General features: G+C 33.6%; 1 protein-coding gene across 7 annotated transcripts in view; it reads right to left on the reverse strand.

The window, feature by feature from the left end:
* The window catches only part of RPS6KA6 (ribosomal protein S6 kinase A6), a 167717-nt gene that overhangs the window by 83453 nt on the left and 56397 nt on the right, over positions 1-27867 (reverse strand). For all 7 annotated transcript variants that reach the window (XM_065915253.1, XM_065915252.1, XM_065915254.1 and 4 more), the window contains 6 exons: positions 27175-27291; positions 20736-20817; positions 19999-20079; positions 16705-16784; positions 4700-4806; positions 4410-4447 (listed from right to left, as the gene is read on the reverse strand). In XM_065915253.1, the coding sequence (XP_065771325.1) occupies positions 4410-4447; positions 4700-4806; positions 16705-16784; positions 19999-20079; positions 20736-20817; positions 27175-27291 (505 nt within the window). The remainder of the gene's footprint in view (positions 1-4409; positions 4448-4699; positions 4807-16704; positions 16785-19998; positions 20080-20735; positions 20818-27174; positions 27292-27867) is intronic.

The raw sequence follows: 27867 nt of genomic DNA on the forward strand, positions 1-27867 counted from the left end.
GGTCAGGTGGTTTGGTATTCCCATCTCCTTCAGAATTTTCCACAGTTTATTGCTATCCACACAGTCAAAGGCTTTGACATGGTCAATAAAGCAGAAATAGATGTTTTTCTGGAACTATCTTGCTTTTTCAATGATTCAGTGGACTTTGGCAAATTTATCTCTGGTTCCTCTGCCCTTTCTAAAACCAGTTTGAACATCTGGAATTTCACGGTTCACGTATTGCTGAAGCCTGGCTTGGAGAATTTTGAGCATTACTTTACTAGCGTGTGAGATGAGTGCAATTGTGCTGTAGTTTGAGTATTCTCTGGGATTGCCTTTCTTTGGGATTGGAGTGAAAACTGACTTTTTCCAGTCCTGTGGCCACTGCTGAGTTTTCCAAATTTGCTGGCCTACTGAATGCAGCACTTTCACAGCATCATCCTTCAGGATTTGAAATAGCTCAACTGGAATTCCATCACCTCCACTAGCTTTGTTTGTAGTGATGCTTTCTAAGGCCCACTTGACTTCACATTCCAGGATGTTTGGCTCTAGGTGAGTGATCACACCATCGTGATTATCTAGTCCCATCACTTCATGGCAAATACATGGAGAAACATTGGAAACAGTGACAGACTTTATATTTGGGGGCTCCAAAATCACTGCAGATGGTGACTGCAGCCATGAAATTAAAAGACGTTTACTCCTTGGAAGAAAAGCTATGACCAAACTAGACAGCATGTTAAAAGGCAGAGAGAGATATTACTTTTCCATCAAAGGTTCCTCTAGCCAAAGATATAGTTTTTACAGTAGTCATGTATGGATGTGAGAGTTGGACTATAAAGAAAGCTGAGTATTAAAGAATTGATCCTTTTGAACTCTGGTGTTAGAGAAGACTCTTGAGAGTCCCTTGGACTGCAAGGAGATTCAACCAGTCCATTGTAAAGGAAATCAGTCCTGAATATTCATTAGAAGGGCTGATGCTAAAGCTGAAGCTTCAGTCCTTTGGCCACCTGATGCGAAGAACTGACTCGCTGGAAAAGACCCAGATGCTGGGAAAGATTGAAGGCAGGAAGAAAAGTGGATAACAGGATGAGATGGTTGGATGGCATCACCAACTCGATGGACTTGAGTCCGAGAAAGCTCTGGGAGTTGATAATGGACAGGGAAGCCTGGCATGCTGTAGTCCGTGGGGTCACAAACAGTCCGACACAACTGAGCGACTGAACTGAACTGAATTGAAAAAGAGAACTTGAAGGGCTCACTGAAAGTACTATATACAACTCAGCCCATTTACCAGACTGGCCAAAGCATGCAAACCTGAAAAAGAAAAACTGAACTCAGGGAGAGACAGCTGTGTAATGTTTCTGTCTGCTTCAAAGAAGCAGCCAACATGATCTGTGTTTCATCTATAAATTCCACAAGTTGCTGATAAAAATGAGTAACACAGTTCACCAAATAAAAGACCAGAACAGTGAAAAGCAGAGATAAGGGATGACTTACTCTTCCAGATTCGATTTTAAACTATATTATAAGCAGCTGTATTTAAAACCAGAGTGTCTGAAAAACTATTAAAGTAGGTATTTAAAAGTTTAAAAGAGAAAACATAGCAACCGTAGACAGTTCAAATCAATTGTGTTCAATTTATAATTTTAATAGGGTATAATGAGTAACCTTTTTCTAAACCAGGCAAGTCATGTAATATAGTTTGTTTTTACAAAACTAGTAGATGGCATTTCAGAAGAAAAAAAAAGAAAAGAAAAACTAAGACATAAAGACAATATCAATAATATATTGGCAAGTACACGTGTATTTGGGGAATATGCACTTTAATTCTACTGATCTTCGATATACAAACATAATCCCCGTATGAGGTCAATCAGGCTCAAAGTACAGTCATATAAAGGAACCTTTCTATAGTTTGCTGCTATTCCAGATTAATCTGCTAAAAAGTCTATTCCTCTTATTTGGAGGATTTTTAAAGTGAACAGGTAATGGAAAAAAAAAGTTATCTTCTAAAAAAGGTAATCTTCTAAGATTATTCTGGGGAAACTTAGAATGCTGAGGAAGACCATAACTAGAAAAGACACTCCTAAATCACTTGAGATCACTGGTATCAAAGACAAATAGCAAATAGCACTTTTGATTATAGTATTCAAAATGGAAGGAAGGGGAGAGAAGGAAGGAGGAACCAGGCACAGCACATAAGAAAGGAAGAAAAAAAACGAAAGAAAGGAAGAATAAAAAGAAAAAAGAAAGAAAAAAGTGAAATGTCTTAAAGTACTGATGCTTGCTATGAGGTATCTTTAACCAACCACACTGGAATGTGGAAAGGTTAAACCTCGAATTAGGTTATAATCATTAAACTGTAAATTAGCTAATATTTATCCTTGTGCACTTTTGTTAAAGAAATATTGGTGTCACTTTAAAGGAATATAGACTGAATTATTTAAAAATAAACATAAATCACAGTTTCTTTCCATTATAAGCCTTGAGTCCCTTGCTTATAAATTAACATTGATTCTAAACATTCTTTACTCCTTAGTCAATTTAAGTCCAAAAGGTATAACAGCAGAGTTCATATTATAAGACTAAATATAAAACAAGTTGATATCATTATTCACCCAATTAACCTTAATGTAGAAGACAGACAAAGGTAGAATGTATTCTATTCTTTCCCCACTTTCCTTCCTCATCTGAGACAAAACAAGCATAATTTATTAAGAAAAATGAAAAGAATTAAATATAATTAGCTTTCCAATTAAAGACTGATTGTTATAAAATAAAAAAATATACTTTGTATAAAATTTCAAAAATCTACTGTTCTTTCTTCACATTTTTCTTCCTTGTTCTCTCGTGCATGCATGCTAAGGCACTTCAGTCATATCTGACTCTTTGCAACCCTATGGATTGTAGCCTGCCAGGCTACTTGCTCTGTCCATGGGATTCTACAGGCAAGAATACTGGAGTGGATTGCCATGCCCTCCTCCAGGGGATGTTCCTGACCCAAGGATCGAACCTACTCTGAATCTGTTTAAATTTGCTTTGATTGTCTGATGTATGAGAAAGATAACCAGGCTGTGAATGAATAAGATTTACTAAACTTTACTTGAACTTTGTCACATTTACTTGAGCTTTCAAGTTAACAACTTCATACTTTACTTTTCACTGAAGCAGTATACTTACGAATTTAAAGAAACTTACCTTTAAAGTGTACTGGTCCAAACTTCTTTGTAAAGACCATATCTTCATTTTATCTCTTTTTTAACATTCTGATAATTAAATACAGAATTTACTACCTATTTAAAACATAAGTAACCTTTTGAGAGTGGCTCACTCAGCATAATGCCCAGTCCAATTTGTTGCATATACTGCTGGGTAGTATTCTACTGTATAGATGTATCCATCCATTCACTCTTTGAAGGACATCTTGGACATTTCCAGTCTTGGGCCATTTCAGATAGAGCTGCTACGAAAATTCATGTATAGATTTTTTTGTGTGCATGTAAGATTTTATTTCTCTAGGATAAATGTCCAGGTATGTGACTACTGTACAGTTCTATTTGTATCATATTCTTAAAATAACAAACTGGGAGATGTAGAGCAGATAAGTGGTTGCCAAGAGTTAAAGAAGGGGGGAAGAGTTGTGATTATAAATGGACAGATATGGTTGTAGATCAGTTCTGCTTATTGATAATGATGATAATATTCAAATCTACATATATGGATGTAATGTCATGGAGACAAACAAAAAAATGAATACATGCAAAAACTGGTGAAATCCAAGTAAAGTATATAGTCTAGTTAGTTCTACTGTACCTATAAATTTCCTGAGTTTGATAATGCAGTAGTAATTTTATAAAATGTTACCACAGGGGAAGCTGGGTGATGGTACTATTTTTGCAACTTATTGTTAGTCTATAATCATTTGAAAGTAAAAGATTTTAATGGTATAATAAGGAGGCTTTAGGCCTAAGAGTCCTGTGAGAATTAGCAGAGTGTGTTATATACTGTAAACACTCAACATTCAAAATAAAGTAAAAAATAAAACGTGTTTTTAACCAAAAAAAAAAGAATAAAATGAACTTCTGATTATGAAACACCTAGTTTAAAAGTTTATAATTCACTATATTTCAAATGTGGTAACTACTTATGATAAATCTTTCAGTCTAGACTGAAACAAAAATGATGTGCTTTTACCTAGAAAACCAAATGTCATTTCTTAATGAGAACAATGATACTATTGTATATTTTTTTTTGTATTACAATTAGAGCATATTGAGTGCTATCTACCCTTTAAATGAATTTTAGTTCACTAAAGAAATAAATAAAATGCAAATTAAATCATGAAAGAGGAAAAAAATGCTTAGACAAATATACATATTAATAAAAACAGAAAACAGGCTTAGGATAGAGTAAGAAAATTTTCATACCTGTTAACTTGATATGTCCTATTTCATCAAGCAAAATGCTGTAAATCAAAATTCACATTCAACAACACAGGATAAAATATTCATATAAAATTTGATATACCAGAAAATTTTGAAATGACTAATTTAAAATCAATGGGTATCTGATGAAGATTACTTTTCAAAGTATGTTTCATATAATTGTATAATTCATGTATATTTTCATAGAATCTTTAAAATAACAGATTTAATGGAGAAAAAAGTAGTTACAGAAATACTGGGAACAGGTATACATAAAAAGAATACAACTTTACTTTTCTGGCTTCAGGTCTCTATATACAATTCCTAATCGATGCAGATGATCCAAAGCAAGGGCTAGTTCTGCAAGGTAGAATTTCACATCTTCCTCTGTAAACAGAACCTAGAATAAAATAATAATTTGCCATTTCATCTTTTTTTCTATGTTGCAAATATTTAAATTTTCTTCTTTTAAAAACAGGAAACAGACAAATCTAGGCAAACAGGAAAATAAAACAAGTATACAGATGAAAGTAACCTCTTCAAGAATCCTTCTCTCAAAAAAAGAGAATCCTTCTCTCACTATTAATCATTTTAATGTAGATCTTCCTAAAACATATTATGCAGTTTGCATATCTATTTACACTGAATCTACTGCACAGATTTAACTTTTTAAAAATGATTTATTATCACAACTTAATTATTAATTTTAGTACACTAATATATAGGGATATTCTCAGGATTTTTACAATATATTGGATATTTTGTTTTAGTACTGGAATTCCACTATTTCTACTATTTTCTCTTTCATTGCCTACTATCACATCTCAGTGATAATTTTGCTTTTAGCAGGTCTACTAACCTAAAGTTTCTATTACTAATATAAGTTGTCAATTAGTAACTCTTACATTAAACACAATTCTAAATCGAATCTCTGACCTAAGGGGTAGGTCCAGGACTCTTCTGCCAGTAGAATACATGGGTCTAAAGGCCCTGAATTCCTCAATCTTTTGTGCCTGGGAATAGAGTTACTCTGATAAAGTGAAAAGTGCACTGGACTTAGAATTAGCAGTATAATGTCTGACACGTCACTTAGCCCTCTGGGCTTAAGTTTCTAAACCTGTAAAATAAGGATAATAGCATCGGCTACATCTACTTAACAAGATAGTTTTAAGAGTCAGCTTAGTTTATGTGGGGGAAAAAAAGCTTTGTAAATTATAAAATTCTATGTGTGCAAAGATGAGGTGTTATTATTATAGGTTTACATCTATATTCATAAGTAAGTGTTAATTTAAACACAAAATTGGGCACTACTCAACCATTAGATGTAATTGTTAAGATTTAGCAAGGGCTTCTAATTGGCAAAACAAATAACTTGTCTAGAAATTTTTATTTTCATTAAAGAAATATATAGATTATTAAGAAAGTTCAAAATTTGAATGACATATCATAAAATCTTGAAACTGGCTTGTCCATTCAGAATCATGGCCACTGAATTATATTATGCAGATTAAGGTTACTAGTAAAATTACTGAGAATGAGCAATTAAAGATAAATTTTGATGCTCCACTCACTTTTTAAAATAATTTGCAGAAAAACAAAGACTTTCATTATCTAAGTTTCAGGAGAATTCATTTGAATATCATAATGGTAAAAGTATAAGAACACTTTCACTTGATATTTTATTAGGAAGAAAAACAGATGTTACCTATTTCACCTTTGAAGAAGGCTAATCAAAGCATTCATTGAAATGTAACACATAAGAAAACCCTAAACAAAAATCTTTGAAACTCTAAAAGAAGAAACAGTCTATAGTTTTGTTTGTTGTTGTTGTTTTAGTCACTAAATTGTGTGGGACTCTTTGTGACCCTATGGACTGTAGCCCGCCAGGCTCCTCTGTCCATGGGACTTCCTAGGCAAGAATCTGGAGTGGGTTGCCATTTCCCTTTCCAGGGATCCTGTGTCTCGTGCACTGGCAGGCAGAGTCTTCTCCACTGCACCACTAAGAAAGCCCAATTTATAGCTTATAGCAATTATATGTTTTTCTGGGCAGGTTAGTTTATCGTTTTGAGTGTCCTTATGTAAGGTGGTGATAACACTGACTTCATAAGGTTGTTTGGAAGATAATGAATGAAAAGTGACTGGCACATAATAGTAAGTTTCTTATTTATGTCCCTCATGAGGTTTTCCTCAAAGACAATTTCATGACAAGATAATATACTTGCCAGTTTATAGTTTAAACTTTTCATTCATTATGTTATTACAATCTTCCAAATAACCTTATGAGGTTGGTATTATCGCCACCTTATGTAATGGACACTCAGAGTGATAAACTAACCAGAGACAATACTTAAACACATGGGTGTGGTTGTGTTACAATAAAACTTTGTTTACAAAAAATATCAGCAGGCCATATTTGGCCTGAGACTATAGATTCCTGACTGCTGAGTTAAAGATTTGTACTACAAAGCCTAAAAGAACTACTATAAATAACACAATAAAATGTTATTTTGATAAAAAGCTAACTGAAGATAAAAAGATAGCAGAGAAAAAGAGAAATAAAAGAACAGATGGAACCAGAAAAAAAAAAAAACCCACAAATAGAAAGATGGGAGATTTAAACCCAATCATATCAATAATCATATTAAATGTAACAAGTCTGACACACCTATTAAAAAGCATAAATTTTCAGACTATATAAAAAACAAGATAATTATATGCTGCCTTAAGTACAGCACATTAAATATAAAGACAAATAAATTAAATAAAAATATGAAAAACACTATACCAAACTAAATAATTTTTTAAAAACCTAGATTAATATCAATGTAGATTTGATCTCATAATGATAAAGGGTAAATTCACTAAGATGGAATGATAATCCTAAAGGTTTACATACTTAATAACAGAACTTTGAAATATGTGAAGCAAAATTTGACAGAAATTCAAAAAGAAACAGATAAGTCCATAATTATAGTCAAAAGTTTCAACCATTGACTCTTAAAAATTTTTATAACATATAGACAGAGAGTTAGGAAAAATAAAGGAGACTTAAAACCAACTATCAAACAACTTAATCTAACTGACATTTAGAGAACTTTCCAGTACCCAAAATCATAATACACATTCTTCTCAAGTACACATTGAACAATTTACCAAGATATACCATATTGCGAAGCATAAAACAATTTAAGTGAATTTAAGGGAATTCAAGTCATACAAACTGTGCTGTTTGACAAAAACAAAATTTAATTAGAAAACAATAAGAGAAATTTATCTGGAAGCTGCCTAAATATTTTAAAATTAATTCACATACTTGTAAATAGCCTATGAGTCAAAGAAGTAAAAGGAAATTGGAAAACATGTTGAACTAAAGGAAAATAAAAGCATCACAATTCAAAATTTGTGAGATGGTGCTAAATTAGTATTTAGAGTGAAACTTATAACACTACACACTTATATTAGAAAAGAAGCAAATGTCTTAAATCAATAACTTCTGTTTCCATCTTAAAAACCAGAAAAGCTAGTGAAACACAAATTAAGCAGAAAAAAATGAAGTAATAAATATTAAAGTAGAAATAGAAAACAGAAGAAATACAATAGAGAAAAATCACTGAAAGCAAAAGCTCTTGGTTCTTTGAGAAGAACAATAAAATTGGTAACAATCTACCAAGCCTAAGCGAGACAGAAAAAGGAGAAGACACAAAATACCAATATCATGCATGATGATATCAACAACAATGATTCTATACCTATAAAAATCATAACAAGAGGATACTATGAACAATTTTATGCCAATGAATTTGGTAACTCTGATGAAATGCATAAATTCCTTAAAAGACATAAGATACTAAAACTCATTTAAAAAGAAAGAACTGAATAACCCCAAGTAACTTTTAAAACACTGAATTTATAGTTAAACACTGTACCATTAAAAAAACACTTCAGGCCCAGATAGCTACACTAGTGAATTCTACTAATCACTTAAGGACAATGTAGCATTGAGCTATTGCAGAAAATTGAAGGGAAGAAAATTCTACCCAACTCATTCTATGAAACCAGAATTGCTCTGACACCAAAATTAGATATGATCAATAAAGAAAACTACAGTCAAATATCTCTCATGAAAATAGATGCAAAAATTCTTAACAAACTTTTAGTAAATATCATCCAATAATATACAAAAAGGATAATACATCATCACTGCATGGAGTTCACCCACAGATGCAAGACTGCTTCAGCACTTGACAATTAGTTCAATGTAATTCACCGTATTAAAAGTTTAAAGAAGAGGACCTGCCTGGTGATCCAGTGTATAGAATCTGCCTGCCAAGTCAAGGGACAAGGGTTCGATTACAGGTCTGGGAACATTATATACGCTGTGGAGCAACTAGGTCCTGTGTGCCACAGTCACTAAGCTCATGCTGTAGAACACATGTGCTGCAATTACTGAGCCAACATACCACAGCTACTGAAGCCTATGGGCCCTAGAGCCCATGCTCCACAACAGGAGAAGGCATCACAATGGGAAGCCCACACACCACAGCTAAAGAAAGCCTGTGCATGGCAATGAAGATCTAGTATAGTCAATAAATGAAGATTAAAGAAGAAAAAAAAATATGATCATTATCTCAATAACTGCAAACCAAAAAAAGTGTTTCACAAAATCAAACATGCATCCCTGATAAGAACTCTCAACAAACTAGTAATAGAAGGGAAATTTCTCAATCTAATAAAGAACTTAACTTTGTAATTCATGATGAAAATATGCTTTCCCCGTAAAATCAGAAATAAGGCAAGAATGTGTGCACTTATTGATACTTTTCAAAAGGACCTAGGGGGGTCAAGTCAGTGTTACAAAGACAAATAAATGAGTCCATAACGGAAAAGAAGCAAAACTCCTTATGTGGATTAAAAATAGAAAGTTCCATTAGTAGTCTATCAAAGTGATGCTAGATAAAATAAGTTTAGTTATATTTTAAAATACAAAATTCAACATCCAAAAAGAGTAGTATTTCCATCCATTTGAAAATAAAATTAAGAAAGTAATTCCACTTACAGCGGCAGTTTTTAAAAAGAAAAATATTCAGAGACAAATCTGACAAAACACGTAAAAGATCTATATGCTGAAAATGACAAGATATTGGTGAGAGAAATTTAAAAAGACTTAAATAAATGGAGAGAAATACTATCTTCATGGATTAGAAGACTCAAAACTGAAAATGTCAATTATATACAAACTGAACTATAGATTCAATGCAATCCAAATCAAAATCCCAGCAGGCTTTTTTGTACAAAGTAGAAAACTTTTTAAATCAATATGGAAATGCAAAAGACCTAGAAGAGGCAAAACAACTTTGAAAAAGATGAGCAAACCTCAAGGACGTGCACAATCTGAGTTTTCATAAATATTTATAGATATTTTATAAATATAAAGGAATCAAGAAAGTGTTGTATTGGCATAAGGATAGACAAACAGAAAAGAATATCTAGACATATTAATAGATCTTCATGTATACAATCAACTGATTGTCAACAAAAAATGCAAGGTAATTAAACAAAGAAAGCATTTTTGTTGTTGTTCAGGTACTACATCGTGTCTGACAATCTGTGGCCCCATGGATGGAAGCACTCCAGGATCCTCTGCCCTTCATTATCTCCAGAGTTTGCTGAAATTCATGTGCACTGAGTCAGTGATATTATTCAACTATCTCATTCTCTGCCACCATCTTCTCTATTGCCTTCTACATTCCCCAGCAACAGGGTCTTTTCCAATGAGTTGATCCTTGACAACAGGTGGCCACAGACCTGAAGCTTCAGCATCGGTACTTCCAGTGAATATTCAGGTGATGATTTCCTTTAGGATTGACTGGCTTGATTTCCTTGCAGTCCAAGGGAGTCTCATGAGTCTTCTCAAGCACCACAATTTAAAAGCATAAATTTGTCAGTGCTCAGCCTGCTTTACAGTCCAAATTTCACATCTGTAAAAGATCTTCATGACTCAGATAACCACGATGATATGATCACTCACCTAGAGCCACACATCCTGGAATGCAAAATCAAGTGGGTCAAAGCATCACTGTGAACAAAGCTAGGGGAGGTGACAGAATTCCAGTTGAGCTATTTCAAATCCTAAAAGATGATGCTGTGAAAGTGCTGCACTAAATATGCCAACAAATTTGGAAAACTCAGCAGTGGCCACAGGACTGGAAAAGGTCAGTTTTCACTCCAATCCCAAAGAAAGGCAATGCCAAAGAATGTTCAAACTACCACAAAATGGTACTCATCTCACACGCCAAAAAAGTAATGCTTAAAATTCTCCAAGTCAGGCTACAACAGTACGTGAACCATGAACTTCCAGATGTTCAAGCTGGATTTAGAAAAGGCAGAGGAACCAGAGATCAAATTGCCAACATGCTATGGACCATCAAAAAAGCAAGAGAGTTCCAGAAAAACATCTACTTCTGCTTTATTGACTATGTCAAAGCCTTGCACTGTGCAGATCCCAACAAAATGTGGAAAATTCTTCAAGAGATGGGAATACCAGACCACCTGACCTGCCTTGTGAGAAATCTGTATGCAGGTCTAGAAGCAACAGCTAGAACCAGACATGGAACAACAGACTGGTTCCAAATTGGGAAAGGAGTACGTCAAGGCTGTATACTGTCACCCTGCTTATTTATCTTATATGCAGAGTACATCATGCGAAATTCCAGGCTGGATGAAGCACAAGCTGAAATCAAGATTGCCAAGAGAAATATCAATGACCTCAGATACGCAGATGACACCACCCTTATGGCAGAAAGCAAAGAACTAAAGAGTTTCTTGATGAAAGTGAAAGAGAAGAGTCAAAAAGTTGGCTCAAAGTTCAATATTCAAAAAACTAAGATCATGGCCCTGGTCCCGTCACTTCATTGCAAATAGATGGGGAAACAATGAAAACAGTGAGAAACTTTATTTTGGGGGGCCTCCAAATCACTGCAGATGGTGACTGCAGCCACAAAATTAAAAGACGCTTGCTCCTTGGAAGAAAAGCTATGACCAACCTAGACAGCATATTAAAAAGCAGAGACATTACTTTGCTGACAAAGTTCCATCTAGTCAAAGCTGTGGTTTTTCCAGTAGTCATGTATGGATGTGATAGTTGGACCATAAAGAAAGCTGAGAAGCAAAAGAATTGATGCTTTTGAACTGTGGTGTTGAAGACTCTTGAGAGTCCTTTGGACTGCAAGGAGATCCAACCAGGCCATCCTAAAGGAAATCAGTCCTGAATATTCACTGGAAGGACTGATGCTGAAGCTGAAATGCCAATATTTTGGCCACCTGATGTGAACAACCAACTCATTTGAAAAGACTCTGATGCTGGGAAAGATTGAAGGCAGGAGGAGGAGAAGGGGAGGACAGAGGAAGAGATGGTTGGATGGCATCATCAACTCAACGGACATGAATTTGAGCAAGTTCCAGAAGTTGGTAATGGACAGGGAAGCCTAGCATGCTGCAGTCCATGGGGTCACAAACAGTAAGACATCACTGAGCAACTGAACTTAACTGAACATGACTATTGGAGAAACCATAGCTCTGACTATACAGATCTTTATCAACAAAATAATATTTCTGCTTTTTAATATGCTATCTAGGTTTGTCGCTTCTTTCCTTCCAAGGAGCAAGTACCCTTAATTTCATGACTGAAGTCACTGTAAGCAGTGATTCTGGAGCCAAAGAAAAGAAAATCTGTCTTGGCTTTCATTTTTCCCCCCTTCTATTTGCCATAAAGTTTTGGGACCAAATGCCATGACCTTAGTTTATTGAATACTAAGTTTCAAGGCAGGTTTTTCACTCTCCTCTTTACTTTCATCAAGAGGCTCTTTAGTTCCCCTTTGCTTTCAGCCATTAGAGTGGTATCATCTGCATATCTGAGGTTGTTGATATCTTTTCTGGAAATCTTGATTCTAGCTTATGAGTCATCCAGCCTAACATTTTGCATGCTGTACTCTGCATATAAGTTAAACAAGCAGGGTGACAATATATAGCCTTGATGTACTCCTTCCCAATTTTTAACCAGTCAGTTGTTCCAAGTCTGGTTCTTACTGTTGATTCTTGACCCACATACAGATTTCTCAGTCGACAGGTAAGGTGGTGTGGATTTCCCATTTCTTGAAGAATTTTCCAGAGTTTTTTGTGATCCACAAAGTCAAAAAGCTTTCACATATTCAATGAAACAGAAGTAAATGATTTTCTGGAATTCCTATGCTTTCCCTATGATCCAATGGATGTTGGCATTTGATCTCTGGTTCCTCTGCCTCTTTGAAACTCAGCCTATACATTTGGAAGTTCTTGGCTTATATATTGTGGAAGCCTACCTTGAAGGATTTTGAACATTACCTTGCTAGCATGTGAAATGAGAGCAGCTGTATGATAGTTTGAACATTCTTTGGCATTGTCCTTCTTTGGGATTTGAATGAAAACTGATCTTTTCCAGTTCTATGGCCACTGGTGAGTTTTCCAATTAGCTGTTAAGGCGTTCAGTGCCTTAACAGCATCATCTTTTAGGATTTGAAAGAGCTCAGCTCTAATTCTATCACCTCCACCAGCTTTGTTAATAGTAATGCTTCCTAAGACACAACTTACTTCAAACTCTAGGATGTCTGGCTCTAGATGAGTGACCACTTCACTGTGATTATCTGGGTCATTAAGGCCATTTTTCCTAGTTCTTCTGTGTATTCTTGCCACCTCTTCTTAATCTCTTCTGCTTCTGTTAGGTCCTTACCATTTCTGTCCTTTATCATGCCCATTCTTGCATGAAATGTTCCCTTGATATCTCCAGTTTTCCTGAAGAGATCTCTAGTCTTTCCCATTCTATTGTTTTCCTCTATTTCTTTGCATTATTTATTTAAGAAGGCCTTCTTATCTCTCTGTGCTATTCTCTAGAACTTGCATTCCGTTAGGTAAAGCTTTCCCTTTCTCCCTTGCCTTTCATTTCTCTTCTTTTCTCAGGTATTTGTGAAGCCTCCTTGGAGAACCACTTTGCCTTCTTGCATATGTTTTTCTTTAGGTTGGTTTTGGTCACTGCCTCCTGTACAATGTTACTAACCCTCATCCATAAACTTCAGGCACTCTGTCTACCAGATCTAATCCCATAAATTTATTCATCACTTCCACTATATAATCAGAAGGGATATGATTTAGGTCATACACGAACGGCTTCCCTGGTGGCTCAGATGGTAATGAATCTGCCTGCAATGCAGGATACCTGGGTTCAATCTCTGGGTCAGGAAGATGCCCTAGAGAAGAGAACAGCAACTCACTCCAGTATTCTTGCCTGCAGAATCCCAAGGACACACGAGTATGGAAGGCTACAGTCCCTCGAACCACAAAGAGTCAGACACGACTCAGCGACTCACACTTTGAATGGCCTAGTGCTTTTCCCCACATCTTAAATTTAAGCCTGAATTTTCCAATAAGGAGCTCATGATCTGAGCCACAGTTAGCTTCATGTCTTGTTTTTGTTGACTGTATAGAGCTTCTCCATCTTAAGTTTCAAAGAACATCATCAATTTGATTTTGGTATTGACCATCTGGTGATTTCCACGTATCAAGTTGTCTCTTCGGTTTTGGCAAAAGGTGTTTGCTACAACCAGCATGTTCTCTTAACAAAGCTCTGTTAGCCTTTCCCCTGCTTCATTTTTTACTCCAAGACCAAACTTGCGTGTTATTCTGAGTATCTCTTGACTTCCTACTTTTGCAGTGCAATCCCCCTATGATGAAAAGGATATCGTTTTTGATGTTAGTTTTAGAAGGTGTTGTAAGCCTTCATAGAACCAGTCCACTTCAGCTTCTTTGGCATCAGTGGCTGGGACATAGACTTGGATTACTGTGATGTTGAATGGTTTGCTTTGGAAATGAACCAAGATCATTCTGTCGTTTTTGAGATCGTACCCAAGTACTGCATTTTGGACTCTTTTGTTGACTATGAGGGTTACTCCATTTCTTCTATGGGATTCCTGCCCACAGTAGTAGATATAATGGTCACACCCATTCCTGTCCATTTTAGTTCAGTGATTTTGAAGATGCCAGTGTTCAAACTCACCATCTTCTGCTTGACCATGTCAAATTTCCCTTGATTCATGAACCTAACATCCAGGTTCCTATGAAATACTGTTGTGCATCGAACTTTTACTTTCACCACCAAACACATCCACAACTGAGCATCTTTTCCAATTTGGCACAGTCGCTTCTTTCTTTCTGGAGCTACTAGTAATTGCCCTCTGCTCTTCCCCAATAGCATAATGGACACCTTCCAACCTTGGGGGGCTCAATTTCCAGTGCCATCTTCTATTTATTTTTTCCCTTTTCATAGTGTTCATGGGATTCTCAGGGCAAGACTACTGGCACTGTTTGCCATTTCTTCCACCAGTGGATCACATTTTGTCAGAACTCTTCACTATGACCCGTCCATCTTGGATAGCCCTGCACAGTATGGCTCATAGTTTCATTGAGTTACACAAGCCCCTTTGCCAAAAATGACTGTGATCCATAAGGGGGAAGAAAGCACAGTCTTTTCCAATGATGATGCTAAAACAATGAGATATCTATATGCAAAAAGAGGACAAGATGTATAGTTGAGTTCCTTCAACTGTTCACCTGAAACTATCACAACATTATTAATCAGCTATACCCAAATTCCAAATTAAAAGTTTTAAAAAATGCCTGAAATAAAAAGGATTCTATTTTCAAAACTCAAATACAGTTCTATATTTCTTATGTATCAGTAAAACATGGATAACTGTAAAAAAAGGACTGTAACATATACTTATCATCATATATGAAAAGGAACTCAAAATTGATTATAAACATAAATGTAAAACCAAAAACTTGAAAACTTCTAGAAAACATAAGAGAAAATCTTTGTGACCTGGGATGAGGCAAATATTCCTTAAACAGGACACCAAAAACTATCATTCATAAAAGGAAAAAAGTATTATAAATTAGACATCATCAAAACTAAGAATTTCTGCTTTTTGAAAGACATTGTTAAAGAGAATGAAAGGATAAACAATAGAACAGAAGAAAATATTTTCAAACATGCATGATAAAGGACCCAGCATTTAAAATATATCAAGACTTTCAAAATTTAGTAACAAAAAATACCCAATAAAAAATGGGCCAAACATTTAAACATACATTTTATTAAAAAAAGATACATACATGTCAAATAAGCACATGAAGAGATGTTCAACATCATTAATCATCAAGGTTATAAAAATTCAAAACCACAATAAGGTATCATCATACACTTATCAGATACACAAAATTAAAACAAGACTGACCAAACCAAGTGTTGGTAAGATTGTGGAACAACTGAAACTCTCATATACTGCTGGTGAAAATGCAAAAATTATACAACTTCTTTGGAAAATAGCTTGACAGTATCTTTAAAATAAGTTAAAATATAGACCTACTATATAACCTAGTCATTATATTCTCAGATATTTAACCATGAAAAACAAAAACATATGTCCATACATGAATGTTTCTAGTAGCTTTATTAGTATTATCCAAAAATTGCAAAAAATGTATATCCATCAACAAGTGAATGAATAGACAAATCATTGTGTATCTATACAGTGGAATACCACTCAGCAATAAAAATGAACTACTGATGCATGCCACAGCTTGAATGAATCTCAAAATAATTATGCTAAGCTAAATAAGCCAGACAAAAAAACAATACATACCATAAGATTTCATTTATATAAAGTCCTAGAACATGCAAACCAAATAGTAACAGAAAGCAGATTCAGTAGTGGTGGGGCAGGAGGGAAGCATTACAAAAGAACACAAGAAAACTGTTGGGGGCAATGGATAAACTAATTATTTTGATTGTATTGATGGTTTATTAAGTTTACACAAATGTCAAAATTTATCAAAGCATGTACTTTAGTAAGTACAGTTTGTTGCATGTCAACTGCACCTCGCTAAAGCTGTTTTAAACATGAATAAATTAAAGCTTACTCCCAAAGGCATTTTGGTAGCTTGAGTAGCAAAAGTCCTAGGCTTGTCCCTATCTACTTCATCCAGTTAATTATACTGATCTTTTTCCTAAGAGAAAAATGAGTAACACATTGAAATTATTTAAATGACAGCCAGAAAATACCATTAACTGGCACATTTGTGAAATATTATGTAATCCAAAAAAAAAGAATATTTAAAAGTTCCATAACAAAAAGTAATTAGCAAAACAACAAAAACAATGTCTTAGTTTTGTTTCAATAAAATATAGCAAAAATTTACAAATACTCACCTCTTTGGATAATCTTGTGAAGACATCTCCTCCCCTGAGAAAATCCAATATTAAATACAGCTTCCCTTCAGTCTGAAAGGCTAATTAGAAATTAAAATGCAGACATAACAATTTTTAAGGCTTACAAAGCTTAGTATATTTTTTACTTAATATAGCTGTTTAAAATTTATCACTGAACACTATACTGAAATTAGCCATTTACTTACATGGTCCATTAATGGATAACATTATTTCAAAATTAAAACTAGTGTTGAAAAGCTATAATCCCCTTTCCAGAATATATCAGATGTTCTACATGTAGCTCTGCACAGAAACTTGTAACATCATCATTTTCCTCATTTATGAAGCACCATAATCTACTGCAATTGCTGAACACCACCTCCCCATCTATTGAAAATCTACTAATTCAGTCAAGGTCAACAAAAATGTCACCCCCTCTTTCTTCTATTAAGAGACTTTCTTCTATTAAGGACTTCCTCCTTTTCATATTTCCCCACAGCGTCCTTACACTCTTCCCCATCAGAATTACTGGCTACTACTTTTGAGATCTCATTGTACTTTATTTATATCTTATGGTACCATAATCCATTTTGATTTATAAAATTAATTGGTCTTATATGTCTGTGTTCCATATACATTATAAATTTCTTAAGATCAGAGATTATATTCCCTCTAGAGCCTACTGATTTTAACAGAATATTTTGCATAAAACTGGTGTTTAGTGATTAATCTAATGATATCCCAGAGATTCAAGGAAGGAGATCTTTAGATATTACTACTACTTTCATTCCATTTGGGTAATGGGAAATGAAAGAATAATGGGTGAAAAATTCTAGATTTTTTTTATAGAGAGTTGAGTACTACAATGCATAGTTGTCAAAATTACCTAAAAATAAAATCAATGGCTGCCATTCTTCTAAATTTCAAAACCTGAAAACAACATAGTAGACTGGATCAGTAATTTTGCCTTTGAATTCCCCGGGGAAGTTAAATGCCATAATCTCATGCATACAATAAATTGGCAATGGAGCCATTATTAAAATTCAGAACTGCATGGGTTGGAAGAATAATAGTTAAAATGATCATACTTCCCAAAGCAATCTAAAGATTCAGTGCAATCCCTACTGAAATACCAATGGCATTTTTCACAGAACCAGAACAAGTAATTTTAAAATTTGTATGGAAATACCGAAGACGCTGAATAGCCAAAACAATCATGACAAAGAAGAACAAAGCTAGAGGCATCACACTTCCTAACTTCAGATCATGCTAAAAGCTACAGAAATCAAAACAGTATGCACTGACATAAATAGAGACATATAAATCAATGGAACAGAAGAGAGTCCAGAAATAAACCCACACACCTATGATCGATTAATCTGCAACAAAGGTGACAAAAATATACAAAAGAGAAAAAAGGAGTCTCTTCCGTAAGTGGTGCTGGGAAAACCGGACTGTTGCATGTAAAAGAATGAAATTTTCTAACATCATATATAAAAATAAACTCAAAATGGATTAAAGACCTAAATGTAAGACCATAAACCATAAAACTTCTAGAAGAGAACATGGGTAGAACACTCTTTGACATAACTCAAAGCAATGTTTTTTGGGATTTCTCTCCTAAGGCAAAGGAAACAGAAGCAAAAATACAGGTCAGACCTAATTAAAATGAAAAGCTCTAGCACAGCAAAGGAAACCATCAACAAAATGAAAAGACAACCCACTAAATTGGAAAAAATATTTTCAAATGATATGACTAATAAGGAGCTAATATTCAAAATATATAAACAGCCTATATATCTCATCATCAAAAAAACAAACAACCCAATTAAAAAAATGGGCAGAAGACATGAATAGACATTTTTCCAAAGAAGACATACAGATGGCCAACTAGCACATGAAAAGATGTTCAATATCACTAATCATCACTGTATCAAAACCCCAATGAGATACCATCTCATCAAAAATGATTTTTGATACATCTATCAAAAATGTATATCATGAAAAAGACTACAAATAACAAATGTTGGAAAGGATGTGGACAAAATGAAACCTTTGTACACTGTCAGAAGTTATGTAAATTGGTGCAAGCACTGTAGAAAACAGTATGAAGGTTCCTCAAAAGAATAAAAATATAACTCAGCAATTCCACACTTGGGTATATATCTGAAGAAAATGAAAATATTGCCACAAAAAAATGTATGCACCACAATGTTCACAGCAGAATTTTTTATAGTACACAAGATATGGAAGCAACCTAAGTATCCATCAACAGGTAAATGTATTGAATAAAGATGTGGAAAATATATATGTCTACACATACACACACATACATACATCTATACACACATACACAATGGAGTATTACTCACCCATAAAAAATAATGAAATATTGTCATTTACAAGAACATGGATGGGCTTAGGGGGTATTTTGATTAGTGAAATATGTCTTACAAATAGTGGATGATATCACTTACATTTGGAATCAAAAAATAAATTAGTGAATTTAACAAAAAAGGAACAAATTTATGGAGAACAAACTAGTGGTTACCAATGGGGAAAGGTAGGGGAAAGTGGCAAGATAGGGGTACGGGATTAAGAGGTACAAACTACTATGTATAAAATAAATAAGCTACAAGGATATATAGAATAACACAGGGAATGTAACAAATATTTTATAATAATTATTATAAATGGAATATAACCTCAAAAATTGTGAATCACTATACTGTACACCTGAAACATATAATACAGTAAATCAACTATACCTCAACTAAAAAAAAAAAAGCCTCAGAAATCTTTGATTCCAAATTCATGTTCTTTCCATTGTACCTATTTCTTCTCACTAGTATTCCTCTCTCTCTAAATATAAGAAAAAATAACTCAAATAGACTAGCATACCATATGGTCCTCTTCAACAGGATGAGGAATATGATCATTATGAACATGTAAGAGGAACCCATTCAAACACAAGAATGTTTTGAATAAATTATCACAGTAGTTTATAGCCCAAGATCCCTAGAGGTATAGCCTAGTAGAGTACAGAAATTCTACTAGACAAGTAGTCAAAAGACACTATCTTGTTACCTTAGACAAGTTAACCAACAAATATAGGAAATACAACTAAAAGCTGGATATTAACTCTTATTTCAGATAAGTATGTTTTACATAGTTGAAAGTATTAAATCATTCCATGTTTTTTCCTGTTTGAAGTATTTATCTTAAGTTACATTATTGTCTGAAAGGAAATATTAGTTCTCTAATTCCATATTTTTTTTAAAAAAGATTACATACCATAGTGCAATTTGACAATAAATGGATGATTTACTTCCACCAGTATATCCCTCTCCATCTTTGTCCGAATTCTGTCTCGAACTAAAAATTACAGAAGAGTAGAGTATATTGTTCTTGTATATAATTTCAGTAGAGATCCCATCAATAATTCACCAAACACAAATACAGAAATTTATAATATAACTTTGTAAATGCCTGAATTTGAAGTCAATATTCTTAGGCAGTAATTACCATAGTATAAAACCTAACAAATTCAGTTTAGATCTAGAGATGGGTTAAGTGCCACAGTGTTATTTGGCGGATAAACATTATATATTAGTGTTCAAATGAGTTCGTTGACTAAAACTGAGCACAGTGTTATTGTTATCACAGCCTGGAAGACAGTGTATATGAGTGTATGCAGGTGGCTGTGCCTTCTCAATATGTAATACCAACAGATGGAACAGAAAAAATAAGAATCTTGAAGAAAAAGAATATAGTTTAATAAAATAAGTTCACTTTAAATTAAATAAAATATATCACTTTTTATACCATTAATTCTTTTTTTACCAGGATACACTCTCACTAAATTAGGGTATATGTCAATATCAAACCTAGAAATATCACTTACCACTAGAAAGCTGTAACAATTACTAATGCTAAAAGGAAACTAAATCTACTTTTATAGGCAATACATAGCACATTTCTTAAAACAAGCTTTACCAAGTTCTATTTTAATAAGCTTTCTGATCTTCTACCTTTTAAAGAAGCTTTTTTTAACACCTTCATTGCATAGAGTTGTCCAGCATCAGGACCGGTCTTCTTTCTAACGAGAAATACCTAATAGGAGAATTAAAATTTAAAAAGTGAAATTCACATCCAAAGCCATTCCTGCTATACATATACATTAGCATATACAAATAGCCTTACATATTCTCTAATTGTATAAAGATATACTTTTCCCTATAAATTATACTTAGTTTACACTTTCTCACTTTAATTCACTTAGTAAATCACATGCTCATACATCCTACTGTGGAAAAGAAAATTTAAAAGAACATTTGAGAAGTTTGTGATATAAGAGGTAAATAATATAATGAAAGACAATTTGAGCTAAGGGAGCTCCTTATAAGACACAAGCTCCTTTTTGTTTTCTTAATATGGAGCAAACAAATCTAATTACTGTTAATTTGACACCTTCACTTCTAGTTTCCTATTGGTCCACTTTAGAAGTTACCAGGTATTTTATTTTCTAATAGGGCTTCTCTGGTGACTCAGACAGTAAAGAATCTGCCTGCGATGCAGGAGACCCAGGTCCACACCTGGCTCATGAAGACAAGGAGGAAAATGCAACCCACTTCAGTATTCTTGCCTGGAGAATTCCATGGACAGAGGAGCCTGGAGGGCTACACTCCATGGGGTCGCAAAGAGTCAGAGAAGAATGAACGACTAAAATTTTCACTTTATTTTCTAATGAGATATCAGAGGCAATTCTTATCCATCTGCCAAGTGAAAGAATCATGATGGTGAATATTTCAATAAAAAAAATGAAAGTTACTGAGTAAGCTTAAAGTAATAATTTCTCATATTTTCAAACCAAGAAATGATTCATTAAAAGGTAAGTTTCAAAAAGCCTCAATTATGAAGATGAATATGAGTATATTATAGTTTCATAACAGTTATTTACTATTAAAGGGTTTTAAATTAGTTTTAAATTGGTGTTCACTGCCTCAAACTGTCATCCTCAACTCTAACAAGCTCTATTCAAATGCTGATATTTTAAAATGTGATCAAATTAACTAATTTGTATACATAAAACTGCAGATTGGAGAGCTTCTAAGTAATTTTTGTCTTTTTCCTATGGTAGAGCTTGAAATTCTTTATTCCAAATATTCTATGTGATATTATATATCAGCCAACTGGGCAAGTGGGGGGGGTTCATTTAATCATTACTTAATCTCTCCTTCTATTCTTGTATCAGACCTAAATTCAAGGACCATTTCAGTTTTACCTGTTTTCACACTATCTATTGTAGTACTTCTCATACTTTGTGTGTAGACCAACCAGTCTTTTTTCCCCCTTTCCTCCAAATCCACTGCATACCATTACTTACTATTTCATCAGTGAAAAACCATGGACTTATATGTATTTATATAGCAGATTTCAGTCTATATAAGTTTTTAAAAAGCAGATTAAATTAACTGCCATAATAAACACACAAAAGCGTCAAAGTTAAGCAAATGGCATTAACCCTAAGTACCAGACTTAGTTTTCATTCATTTTAATGACATGGACAAATAAATGTTGACAAACAGTTTCCTTTTTTTCTAATCAATATCAGATGATCAAGATATTGACAACAAAGGAGTCAAGTCATTTCATGAGTGATGACTCCATTACAAGTAGGAGAACTATCTTTCTCAGTTTCTTCCAAGAAAGCATTTCTCAATTATTTTTGGTCTCAAGAATTCTTTTACAAACTTAAAAATTACTGATGACTCCAAAGTACTTTTGTTTTTGTGGGTTATAATTATTGATATTTACTGTATTAGAAATTAGAGCAAAAATTAACTATGCATTTATTGATTAAAAATAATAAACTTATTACATGTGAATATAAATATTTTTTTATAAAAATGACTATTTTTTCCAAAACAAACCAAAAAATATCATTGAGAAGACTGACACTGATTTACATTTCTACAAGTCCCTAATATCTGGCTTAACGGAAAATAGTTGGATTCTTGTATCTGCTTCTACATTCAATCTGTTGCAGTTAAACTGCTTTGCTTAAATTATAAGAAGAAAAGCAGGCTTCACACAGTTATGTATTTGGAAAAGGGTGAAGTATTTTAATAGCCTTTTCATATAATTGTGGTTATTCTTCTTCGATATGACACAAGAATTTGACAAGTAGAAGTTTCTTAAAGATTAGTTGCAGTGAAAAATCTGAGACCACATCAATTAACTGTCCATATTCTTTTACATAATAATCCACTGGTCTGTGGGACATGTTGAATGGATTTTGCACTGATGGCTGATTTGATAACATCATGTGTTTGTCAACTCAAAAGTACTGGTTCGCTGAGTTATGCAGATCTTCCAAATGTTGACAGTAGCAATCTCATCAGGAAAGTCTTTTGAGTACTGAGAACATGTTGAGCACAGTGGCAAATAAAAATTGGCCAAAATTCTACTTTTTTGCTTTGAAGTTCAAATTTTATCATTGGCTAAAATACTAAGTTGTTTTCCATGAAATAACAGGTTCGCTCTATTCATTTTTGAGGAAAACATCTACCAAATGCCCAAGTTTAAGTTATCATAGTTTGTCAATCATTCTTTCATGGAAAAATGACATTTCATGAAAAAAGTGTTTAGTGTAGCTCACAGTTCAAAAAACTTCACAAGTATTCTGTCTTGAGACAATCATATTTTTTGGTGTGCAGCTAAAGTACTTTGGGTTCTTCTCATTTCATCCCACAATATTAAAAAGAAGCATATTCAAGGATTGATATTTGATAAATCTAATCATTGTTAACACCTCATCAAGGACATTCTTAAGTAAAACTTGTATTTTTCTAACTATGTGTGGCAGTGAAGGTCATAATGATTATTGATAGCTTAAAATCACTTGCTGGATTATGCCAAAGTGCCAAAACAGTTACAAATAATATCTTAGCATTATTATAACACAGTCTTGTTCTTAAGGACTCCCTAAAAGTAACTTGTGGATATCCAAGGGTAGTAAGATCACACTTTGAGAACTACTGTTCTAGAACACAGCCTTTAGTGGGGCTGAAAAGAATGGAATACAGAGAGTAAAAAGAGGCAATTAAGAAAGAAAGAAAACAATAGCCCAGGTTTTCTGAAAAGACACACAAAGCGGACACTGTTCCCCTATCTCTTAAAACACTCACTAATATCTCAATATGGCATCTAATAGAAGCCATCATTCACAGTCTAGGGAAGTAATTGTTTACTTTTTCATTACCTGATTTGTTCTTTTTAGGTCTAATGAATGAACTTTCCTAGCATAAGAAAACATCATCTCACTCTACTTCCCATGATCAACTACAGAAGCTGCATGATTTCAAATTACTGTTATCGAAAAACATAGCTCTCCTGATGAGAGGTTTCTTTACAGCCAACCTAATCCAATTCTCAGAAATTGTTCAAAAGAGAAATGAATGAGTGAATTACTCCAACATACTTTCTCTCTGTCATATGGACTTCATTAAGAAGTATTTGCTGGCTGAAGTGAAGTGAAAAACTGCACAGTTTTAACACTAATTGGAAAGAAAGGACCAACTGAAAGAAATTTTAAGTTGTAAACACATATACTTAATCAATTACTTAAGAGGGCAAGGGTTTGGTATTTTCAAAAATTCATTTTAAAGTCCTAAAATTAAAGACTTTACTATCACAAAAGCAAACAAAAAAAAAAGGAATGTTAAAATGTATGCTTTATGTAAATATGATTTGACATGTGAAATATATGAAAGGCTAGTCTGACAATGCCAAAGATGTTTTCATGTGTTTTATTTTATTGTGTTTTAAAATAAATAAGTTATTTAATATACTTTATTTCAATTCACACATTACTTAATGTGCTTATTACAGAATTTTATTTGCATCTTTTGGTGGCTCAGTGGTAAAGAATCTGCCTGCCAAAGCAGGAGACATAGGTTTAATCCTGAGGTTGGGAAGATCCCCTGGAGAAGGAAATGACTACTCACACCAGTACTCTTGCCTGGGAAATCCCATGGACACAGGGGCCTGGTGGGCTATAGCCCATGAGGTCACAAAAGAATCAGGCATGACTTAGCAACTAAACAACAACAACAACATAAGTTGTTTGGTATACTTCATTTCAATCCACACATTACTCGATGTGCTTACTACAGAATTTTATATGCATCTTTTATGATAATACATGCATCTTTAAAATACAATTTTATAACTGATTTTCATAGTATTTTTGCTTATTAAATAGATTGTATAGATATTCATGTCACAAAGTTTATATATGCTAAAATACATTTATTGCATTTTAACAATGGAACTTTCATAGAAAAACTTATAAATAAGACTACAGCTCAAAGTTTCTTGGAATTGCTCCTACACTTATCTGATTCACAGCCTTGGCCAAATTCCTGACTAGGTTTGGCATATAACAAGTCCCAACCACACAATGCCTACGCAAATGATGTAATACTGACAAGAAAGTGTTTTCACATCCTAGGAAGAAAAAAATAAGCCACTTCCTTAATATTTGTTTGGTTGATGACCTGCACAAGGATCACTATTCTGTATTTTAGTATTAGGAATTTTTTAATGGGTTTCTAAGATATCCTTATTAAATCAAAATTCCTGCACAAAGCTGAACGTTTCCTGAAATTTTTAAGGACCACATTGACAACTTGTCAGCATGTTTCTATATTTAGTGTGAAGATGTTATTGAAGATATTCATTATGTTATACTGTATTTTCTTTATGAGGCTCCATAAGAAAAATTTCTCTGGTCTGTTTGATATACTTCTTAAAGATTCTGTCAATAATCATACAATTAAATGTATCAGCCTCTTTATAATGCAGCCAAAAATTTTGAGGCCTTTACACCATGCATTTGTGAACAACAGAGTTTATTCCTGGCTTCAACTCATCTTTCCTGTTCTAATTTTTCTGCTTCCATCATCATCCCCACTTATTTTTAATTTTATTTTCTTTAGTACTCATTTATGAAAGCCTTAAATCCTTTCTGGAACAAAGCTGGATATAAATAAATACACATATGGATAAGTGTGTGTGTGTATCAAATAACAAGACAGATACTTTTAATGGCTTGAAATATTTGCCTGGTGAAGTTTTATTTAAGTCAATATGCAAGCATTTATATACTGGGGATATAAAAGAAATTCATCTCTGTTCTTCTAAAGTTAACATCATAAAAATAGTATGTAAAATATATTTTTTTAAATACTGTACTTTTAGTAACTTTAAAAAATAAAGGTGTTCAGGATGCACATGCCTCCTCTACAGGTCAGTTCCATAAATACACTCCCCTCCCCCACACACAGATACACACATCTATTAAAAGCTCCTTCTAGTTTTACTCTGCCCAGCGTAACTATTCAAGCCTATCTCCTTGTCATCATATACCTCTTGTACCAATTCACTGCCAAAGAATAATCCACCCCAGTCTGTCCTTTTTGTGTCCTGAAAATATTTCTCTATATTTTACATGTTGTATTTTAAACCGCAGATATCAGATTACTTTAAGAAAATTAACGTCTACTTTATAGTCATCAATGTTACTTTAAAAGTGGTATACACAAACCCAGTGTTCAATAAATGTCTTTTTTAAAATATTTCAGAGCATAATAAATAAGCAATGCTCAACTGCCTTACTTTCCCCTTTGAAACTAAATCTCAGTCACCCTAAAATTAGAAATTAGTAGCTTTCTCATTATCTTCCTTCCCTTAAATTGCTGTTGTTGCCATTTCCTAAATGCTGCTACTTAATACCTGTATGGTAATATTTTTTGTATCTTAGATGCTAGGTATACAAAACTCACAAACCAGACCTATAAACTTCTTTTCTAATAATCTGTACTAGTAAGCACTGAATAACCAATTTTAATAATGAGTGTCAGAGTTTATCCTCTCAATTTTGCTTTTTCCCTTGAAATTAAAACCCTTTGAAGGTAGGAGATTTATATAATCCCTATATTACCCAGAACTTACCATAGATGTACATTCACATATTTTTTATAACAGATGATAGATTAATAATTTATGCATTCATACATGAATTGATACATGCATTCTGACTTCTGTGATAGAGCTAAGGAAAAAATCACCAAGAGAGAGCTGAGATCATGACAGCACATGAACAGAGAAAGAAGATGTCTTTTACAAAACTCAAACTTTCTTGATTTAGGCAGCAAATAAATAGCATGTTATATACTGTCCTGGAGAAATCAGTGATCCCAGGAGATTAGAAAACATTGATTATTACAGAGAAGTATAAAGAAATGGGATTTAAAAAAAGACAGAAAAGGAGTGAAATTAGACCTTCCTTTGTGTGTATCATTTGATAATTTAGAAATGGCACATTTACCAGATTTCTACCTATGTGTTCAAATTTTTGCTAAATGTTTAAAAGAAAAACAAATGAGGGAAAAAAGCATTTGTTACCTTTCCAAAGGATCCCTGACCAAGAACTTTGAGCAACTCAAATTGTGCAGGATCTGCTTTCTCATATCCTTCCTTAACATGATGAGTAATAGGGATTTCTTTAACAACTCCTTCATCCTGTAAAAAGAAATCCAAGCAATACTCAAATATAGTTACAACATCTTATGATTAGCTCCATTTAGAACCAGAAATCACAACAGAAATAATTTAATGCCTAACTCCTTCAATCTAGCACAGAGTTGAATGGGTTACTAGCATCCCCATTTCCTGGGTTTTGTAACACACAGATAATACCACAACCTCTATAAGTTCATGTAAACAGAAGCATACAAAATATGTGCTTCAGCTTCTGTTCCAACTAAGAAGAGACAGAAAAAAAAAATCAACAACTTCAAGAGTCGCCTTTTAAGACCTTCATAAGCACATGCAGAGAAAGTAAAAAACCTTGTAAATTGTGACATGACAAAATCTGTGAACCTCAAGAGTTCTTTCATTATACCATTTTAAATAGTCAGTGATATACAAATATTTAAATGTCCAGCTATTCATATCATTTTAAAAGAAACTGGCATGGATAAACAAAATCTGCAAAGCCCAAACATGTTTCCAGGCCATAAGCCTACTTTTATTGAAATTTTACATACACTGATACATTATATGCCAGATTTCCTACCAACTGGGTCAGGCAGAAGG

Source organism: Muntiacus reevesi, chromosome X (genome assembly GCF_963930625.1).
Source record: "Muntiacus reevesi chromosome X, mMunRee1.1, whole genome shotgun sequence".
NCBI lineage: Eukaryota > Metazoa > Chordata > Mammalia > Artiodactyla > Cervidae > Muntiacus > Muntiacus reevesi.